General features: G+C 50.1%; 1 protein-coding gene across 1 annotated transcript; it reads left to right on the top strand.

Annotated features, from left to right (window-relative positions):
- Positions 1-6,788: 6,788 nt before the first annotated feature.
- On the top strand, positions 6,789-8,096 carry LOC123160917 (flavonol synthase/flavanone 3-hydroxylase). Its single transcript, XM_044578763.1, has one exon. It carries the CDS (start codon positions 6,870-6,872, stop codon positions 7,992-7,994), a length of 1,125 nt encoding a protein of 374 aa, XP_044434698.1. The 5' UTR covers positions 6,789-6,869; the 3' UTR covers positions 7,995-8,096.
- Positions 8,097-8,688: the final 592 nt, after the last annotated feature.

The raw sequence follows: 8,688 nt of genomic DNA, 5'->3' as shown, positions 1-8,688 counted from the left end.
GGAGGAGGAGGAGAAGAAGAAGCTGGAGGACGAGCAGATGAAGCAGGAAGCAGAACAACTTCAAGGCCTAGAATCAGCGCACGCGGACTTGGCACTCAAATTGCAGAGGCAGCAGGATCAGATCGACTCGCTTAGCCAGGAAAGGGGGTCTCAGCAGCGGTCGCAGCTAGCCCATGATCCAGCATTGGATAGCACCGTCCCATCCATGCCGAGAAGCAGTGTGGGTTCCGCCCCGGGCGACATACTGCTGGATAGATACCCTATGGATGACATCATGAAGAACACTAACTGTCAGCTACACTTCAAAATAAAGAACATATCCGTGAAGGCGGCGGACGCCGTTGCTTATACATATCCCCCCGGAGCAACCTACCATTGCAGAACGATTCCAGCCGGCTATGCTCGTGTCGTGGTTGATGAGGTGGTGGACCATTATTCGGGGCTATAGCTTGACATTCCTGGAGGTGACGACTGGGAGAGGCCATACATCGCATCATCCTATGGAGAAAGGATTGCATCATCTTTTGAAGGCCACCGACACCGCGTCAGCTAGAGCTTGAAATTTCAGGAGGTGACGAGGAGCAGACGACTCACGCTCCTCCAACACGTGAGGCCACTCCTCCTGCTTCAACTCAGCCAATGCGTGAGGCCACTTCTCCTGCTTCAACTCATCCAACGCGTGAGGCCACTCCTCCTGCTTCAACTCACCCAACGCGTGAGGCCACTCCTCCTGCTTCAACTCAGCCAACGCGTGAGGCCACTCCTCCTCCTCCAAGTCCGACACCGCGTCAGCCGTCTCCGTTGCCTGAGCAATCACAGAAGAGAGTCGCCGCAGCTATGGTGCGTAGTGCTACAAGTCGAGGTAGTACATGAGGTACAAGCGGAGGCAAGCGATTTCAATATGGTCCAAAAAGCCTCGCGCCTCTTCCGCAGAGGCCTTACGACATGACCAAGGAGCAAAACAAAGCCATAGTGAAGGCCCAAGTGGAGGCCCATTTCGCACCAAAACCAGCACCGCGGCCAAGGGAGAAAGTGCCCGAGGAGAAGATTGACCACTTTATTCGTATGGCGCGACCACCAGCTCCCAAGCCTGTTGACTCAGACTATGAGCGCCAAATCAGGAAGGCACATCGAGCATGACAAAAGGGTCGAGCTCGAGCTCGAGCCAAGCAGCTGGCCAAAAATGCGGGAAAACTGTTCCCCAGCTAGGAGAACAGGCGGCGCAATCGATCCCCCCGCTTGTTGTACCAACACATGAGAGTACTGGCGCCGGTCAGCTGGTAATAACCGACGAGCATAGACGGAACGCTGAAATGCTCGGTATCACTGTTGGACAACTTCTCGAGATTGAGCTCATGCCTGGGCTTAAAGAGGAGGAGATAAAATGGAAATATGCCCGCGGCCAACCTTTGGTAAGGCATGAGGAGGTCAAGAACCTCCCAACGAGAATGTATCAATTGCATGATTGGTATATGAAAATTACCAAGAGTAACAATCGAGAGGACCTCATGGTGAAAGTCATGGAAGAGTATTACTTCCATAAGCTCACTCTGTCCATTGAGTATTCAGAACTATTTCAGATATTCCATCAAGACACACTCGAAAAATCCATCGTCAGTTTGTATTGTCTGTAAGTGATTTCTTTCTGTAATTCAAGTCTCAAGCTAGCTGTAGTGCTCACTGATCGATCATTATCTGTAATTATCCTCACTATATTTTTTTCTGTGGTATTATGCAGGATGAAGATGTATGAAATGAAAAAAGTTGGACGCTATGGCATTGGGTTCATTGACCCAAATACCATTAATGAAGAAACATAGTCATAAGAATGGTATCAAGAAGAGGTAGAGAAAAACATGCTAGAGTTCTTGAAGCGCCTCAATACCAATGAACATATACTACTTCCTTACAACTACACGTGAGTCACACTGTCTTGTACTACAAATTCTGTTTTTACTTACTAGCTAGCTAGATGTTAATAATTAAGTGCATAGGGGTTTAGGGTAGATGATGAGTGTTATGCACATGCCCGCTTAATTAAGACATGCAAACGTGTGTGCATGCAGTTACCATTGGATCTTGTTAATCATTAAAGTTGACGAAGGAACAGTTGAAGTACTAGACTCACTACTTAAAGAAAAACACACCTACTCAACCGTGAAGGGGATAGTCAACAAGTAATTTCAATTATTATTAACTATATGTCGGCCTCTTTAGTTCGTCATTTCCTGATATCAACTATTTAATAACTCGTTTATTCATTTTCTTTGCTGGCGGGCAGGGCTTGGGCAAAGTTTAGGAATTCGAAAGATGTTCCAGGCGAATGGAGAAAAATGCTGTATTGGTTTCGATCCAAGGTATAATTAATTAAGTAGTACTAGTTAGCTACCATGCATCTATTTAATTTCGGGCTATAGAACCAGCACTAAAGCCCCTTACGAACCGGGGCTATAGCCCGGTTCTGCATTAGTGCATCTTTTTAATTCTAGTTTCAATACCATTAATTATCATGCTTGATTAATTATTATCTGATTAAATTCTATTCTGGTAAAGGCCCTGAAGCAGGCACATGGGAGAGATCATTGTGCATACTGCGTTTTTGAGAACATTCGCATGATGACATCCGAAAGGAGCAAAACTGATAGACAGCTATGGGTACGCGCGTTTGACAGGACACTATTCATAATTTTTACGTCATTATCGATATCTAGTCACATAGTTAATACACATGCATATTGATCTCATTCTTAACAGTTCAAAATATATATATATATAATTAGTTCTACGAGAAATTCTATTTATATATATGTATAACGTGTACAATATGTAGTATCGTAAAATACCAGCAAACAAAAAAGAATTAAATGGAAAACAGAAAACTAAAGGAAAAATAAATAATAAAACCAAAACCCCCCAAAGTCGGCCTGGCTCGTGCCACGTGGTAGCCCTTTAGCTACGGTTCGAGCCGAACCGGTAATAAGGGGGGGGGGGGGCTTTAGTCCCCACCCTTTAGTGCCGGTTATAGAACCGGCACTAAAGGCCCTTACGAACCAGGGCTATAGCCCGGTTCTGCACTAGTGTAACTTCGCCGGTTCCTCCTCTTCTTACTAAATGAAATGGAGTGCCGGTACATTTCGTCAAAAACGAGATAATGGAGGAAACGACGCTGTGAGAGTAAAGAGAAGAAAATCGTGAGGCTGAAACCAATCACATCCAACGGTCCAGGTAGGGCCACGGGAGACGATATTTTCCTACGCCAGCCTCGTTGATCATGCATGCCTAGCGGCTTCAAAAGAGCTTTGCTACACCTACGTAAATCCCTTACGTAAAGTTACGTATTAGTTGATCTGGATTAATTAGATTGGATTAGAAAGAGGCCCAGGCCCATCCCCCCGAAAATCAGGGGGGGTCATTAGTTTTATAGAAAAGAAACAAACCGTAAGTTTACGTAGGAGGTTACGTAGGTCTAGTGTACGGCGCCTAACGTAAGAAATGAAATGATGGATGTGTATGCATCCTTCCCCTCCTCGATCGAGGAAGATAACACGAAATCGATATCCTTCCAACTCACTTCACACGGGACGATACCTCAGTCGACGGATCCAGACTGGTCGGAGTCTGATCCGGTGCCTGCCATGGCGGAGAAGGTCGCAAACTGCCGGAGGTGAGCTCGAGTGGCGGAGGGGAGTGGAAGGGAGGGGTGTGAAGTATACATCCATCATTTTCCTACGCCAGCCTCGTTGATCATGCATGCCTAGCGGCTCCAAAAATAGCACCGCTTGTATACGGCGCCTAACGTAAGAAATGATGGATGTGTAAGTATGCATCCTTCCCTTCCCGACCGAGCATGATAACACCAAATCGATATCCTTCCCACTCACTCCAGTCGGTTTGGTGGACACGTACCACATACTCCCTCCGTCCCGAAATTCATGTCGTGAGCGCAGTACAGTGGCGTTTTTCCAAAAAAAGCCCTTATGCTTTTAAAGCTCTGACAAATAAGTCCCCGTCCCCTTCTTCCTCCTCCGTCCATCGCCCACGCGGCCCCACCCCCCATGGCCAGCCGCCCGTTGCTCGAGCAGGTCCTGCGCCGCCGATGAGCCCGCCCAGGAGGACGCCGACAAACATGCCCTGCGCGGCCGACGAGCCCGCCCAGGAGGACCTCCGCCACCCACCCACCACGAGCGGGGCCTCGGCCAATTGGTTCCGCCGCCCACCGCCGGCGCGCCGTTCCGCCACCCACGAGCAGGATCTCCGCCGCCCGCCCACCAATGAGCAGGACCGGCGCCACCTAGGACACAGGTCGCCGCCCCTGATTCTGCCGCGCATCGCCCCCGCGAAGGCCCGCTTCGACCGCCAGCTGCTGCTGACGAGTAGCACCAAGAAGAAGGGGAACCACCTGCTGCTGGTGGTCGGCGACGCCTCTTCTGGTGGTGGCCGATGCCGACGCCCCCCGATTCACGAACTCTGCTGCTGCCTCCAATTGCCTTCCCACGCCTGTGCTGCTGCTGCTGCTGCTGGCGGCTGATAGGAAAGTCGTACAGTAGTCCAGATGAAAGTTAGTTGAAATTCAAAGTGAATTGCACTAAAAACTGAAATTGAAAGTGAATTACACTGAATGGAAATTGGAACTGGTAATTGAAAAAGCAATCATCTGAAATTCACTTTGACTGTAATCACTGTTGGAGTACTTACTGTGACCAAATTTATGTGCATCATGGATTTATATGAAAGGATGCACTGGACTGGGGTAGGTTTTCACTAGGATGCACTAGAACTGGTAATGTGCTCACTGTTAGTGCACAGCCGTAGCACATGCTCACCTTGTGAATTCAGCTCACACAGCCAATATTACCTTAGTAAATTCAGCTAAAGATGCATTTAGTCAATTGATTTGCTTAATACAGCAAGCCCTTTATTTAGTCAGCACTCTTAGAGCAATTTTACTGTCATGTTTACTGAATCTAAATCACAGGAGCACTATGATTTCTAAATTTGTTTCAGTCAACTTGTGTCAAAATTTGTTTCAAACAGTTTTCTGTCAACTTGTGAGCAGGAAAATGACTTCAGAAAATTCAGTTAACTGAGACTACAGTGAATAATGTTTCAAACAATTATGAGTAGAAGTGGTTAGAGCAAAGTGTTTGATAGCAGGATTAAGCTACATTCTTTTTTTCCCACCATGAACAGCAACTCAAAAGATAGCACACTGATTACAAATGACACTTTCTAAAATCCTCCACAGCCATTTTCAACTTGAACACGGAGTATTTTCAGCAAATTGGAACAAATTCTAAAATTCAGTCATTCTAAAATTTACTTTATGTGCAGTTAGAATGACTGAATTTTCTGCAATTGGGACAAATTCACCAAGACAGTTTACAACATCTTCTTTATGTGCAGTGTGAGTACAACTCCTAGTTCATAGTTCACACCTAGATCTCTCTGTTTTTTCAGTTCAAAACTAGTACAAATTCAGACCGAGGTCTGAAGCCCAGACAGAAATCTGAACCACCAGCAAATGCTCTGAAAATTCATGATGAAGCACGCATGGACTACCAGACAAACTCCAAACATTTCTAGAGGCAGACTACCAAATCAGCAGCTCCCCAGACAGAAACCACCGAGCAAAACGAGAGCAGAATCGCCTCAAAACCTCAGGACATCAGACTGTCAGAGGCACCGAGTGAATCAGCAGGACCTGGCCACCTCCCTTAGCTCCCCCGCCACGACACTTCAAGCCGCAGGCAGTAGCAGTACTAAAGACGAGCAGCATTCAGTTCATACTTAGACATGAATAAGAACTCTGTCTAAACATTCAGTTTATACTTCAAGATTAAATTGTCTAAAAATTCAGTATGTTATTAACAGGAGTAGTAAACATTCAGTCTAAATATGAAAATCTGCCAATACGTTCAGTTGACAGTACACTTCAAGATTCAGTATAATTATCAGAAATCTGAAATCTTGCTCAAAGATAGTGACTTGAACCTGCAATTCACCAGCAAATCAGATCTGGAGGGGGAAGGGGAGGGGCACCTTTGACAAGCTCGAGCACCTCCTTTGACAAGCTCGAGCACCTCCCCGATGCAAGGGCGTGCCTCCTTGGCGGTGGAGTCCTAGAGTGGACGGAGGAGCTCGTCCCCTTGGCCGTGTGGAGTCCTAGAGCGGACGGAGGAGCTCGCCCCCTTGGCCGTGTGGAGTCCTAGAGCGGACAGAGGATCCCCCTTGCCGCCACCATCCCGTCGCCGCTGCTGCGTGGCCAGGTAGCCGCGGCTGCAGGAGACGCGCTCCTCACCTGACGACCGGTAGCAGCAGCTCCGTGCAGGCGACCGGCAGAAGCAGCTCCGTCGCACCGTCTTGGTAGTCCCCGACGTAGATTGAGCACGGCCGCTGCAGATCGGAGTGCCGGAGGGGAAAAATCACATTTTCACCGATGCGGAGGGACATGCGAGAGGAAGGGAGCGCCGGTGACGCGCGCAAGGTAGAGGGCGCCGGCGCTGGGGAGGGAGAGGAACCGCGGGGAAAGGAGAGAAGGCACAGGCGGCTTGGAGCTGCGTGGAGGGGAGCGGCGCAGGCGGCGCCAGTCGGTCGGAGAGCAAGGAGGAAGAAAACAACTACACAGAGGGACTTCGGGTTTTGTCGGGAAAAGGATGAGGAGTAAATTGCAAAATGGCCGCTGCGACATGAATTTCGGGACGGAGGGAGTACATCGATCGATGACGTCACGTCTGAGTACAGCGAGCTCATCCCCAGGCGAGCCTGTATAAATGGAGGTGCCACTCGCCTCAAGCTCCAGGCCATCCTCGAGTTCTATCTAGTAGACGACGCAGTGGTGAATTACGAGTGTGCTGCCTAACACCACCACCATGGTGCATCAAGCTCAGGGCCTGCTCGTGCAGGAGGTGGCCGCCGACGGGGAGCTGCCGAGCCGCTACGTGCTCAAGGAGCAGCAGGGCCGCCCGGCCGCCGCCGCGGCCGCACAGCGTGCCGCTCCGTCCATCCCCACCGTGGACGTGAGCCGCCTTGCCGACGCCGACCCCAGCGAGGCCGACAAGCTCCGGTCGGCTCTCGACTCCTGGGGCCTCTTCGCGGTGACCGGTCACGGCATGACGGACCCGTTCCTCGACGCGATCCTCGGCGCCGCGCGGGGGTTCTTCCACCTGCCGACGGAGGCGAAGCAGGAGTACAGCAACGTGGTCGACGCCGACGACGGCGGCCGCAAGTTCCAGCCAGAGGGCTACGGCGTCGACCGCGTCGACACCGACGAGCAGGTCCTCGACTGGTGCGACCGGCTCTACCTCCAGGTCCGGCCGGACGACGCGCGGCAGCTCCGCTTCTGGCCGACCCACCCGCCGGACCTCGCCGAGCTCCTCAAAGAGTTCAGCGTCGAGGGCGAGAAGGTGGCCAAGCTCGTCGTCACGGCCATGGCGAGGTGCCTGGGCTTCGAGGATGGGTTCTTCGTGGACAAGGTCGGCGACCGGATGCCGTCGTACGCGCGGTTCACCTACTACCCGCCCTGCCCGCGCCCGGACCTCGTGCACGGGCTCAAGCCCCACACCGACAACTCCGTGGTCACCGTGCTCCTCCTCGACGACCAAGTCGGCGGCCTCCAGGTTCTGAAAGACGGCAGCTGGGTCGACGTGCCCGTGCTGGGCGACGGCCGACACCAGCTGCTGGTCGTGGTCGGCGACGAGATGGAGATCATGAGCAACGCGGCGTTCAGGGCGCCGGTACACCGGGTGATGGCGCCGGGGGAGGAGGCGGAGCGGGTGTCGCTGGCGGTGTTCTACCAGCCGGAGCCGGACAAGGTGCTCGAGCCGTCGCCCGAGCTGATCGACGGGGACCGGCCGGCGATGTACAAAAAGCTCCAGGCCAAGGTCTTCGCCGACGGCTTCTGGGACGCGTTCGCGCTCGGGGAACGCACCATCGACTTCCTCAAGGTCAAGGTCGACGCCGTCGATCCGCCGGCGGCGGCCGTTTCCGGCGCTTGATTTACCTGTTGTCCATGTATCGATCGTTCCCAGTTCCATGGGGGCGGCATCAATACTATCAATAATAAATCAATCAATGAGAGTTGCTTTTTTTTTTGCGAATACAATGAGAGTTGCTTTACTTCTGTAAGGGTCTCTTTGATTCACAGAAAAAGCCGATGAAAAAACATAAGAATAGGACACCCTTCTTGGATTCAAATGAATGACTCATAGTAAAAAAAAATAGAGAAACCTGGATTGAGTTTCAAAGAAAAAGAAATAAACTTCTAGATCCATATAAACCCTTTTGCATTCCTATGCATAAACAAATAAGGAAAAAAACATAAGTTGCGTAATGACAATCTAATATTACCTTTGCGCCTGTTTTAACTTTGATTTGGCTATGATTTTGGAATTCATGTATTTTTTTCGATCCAGGTGAACCAAGAAGACATTCCGCAAAAATCACGTGTTTTCATAATCCCTTTATTTGCACATGCAATCCTAACATATTCCTATTTTTCTCCTATTCCTACGCTTCCGTAATCCCGTGAAATAAAAAAGCCCCAAGTATTACTGCTTTTACCATTAATATGGACATCCACTTGATACTCACGCAATTTGAGTTTGGTCTACGGGACTGACTCACGCAATTTGAATGCCATGTTACCAACAGAATCTTTGATTTGAGTACTGAACTTAGAATATATATATA

The sequence above is a fragment of the Triticum aestivum genome, chromosome 7B (genome assembly GCF_018294505.1).
Source record: "Triticum aestivum cultivar Chinese Spring chromosome 7B, IWGSC CS RefSeq v2.1, whole genome shotgun sequence".
Classification (NCBI taxonomy): domain Eukaryota; kingdom Viridiplantae; phylum Streptophyta; class Magnoliopsida; order Poales; family Poaceae; genus Triticum; species Triticum aestivum.
The sequence above is the reverse complement of the archived record's forward strand: the minus strand, read 5'-3'. Positions and strand labels throughout refer to the sequence as shown.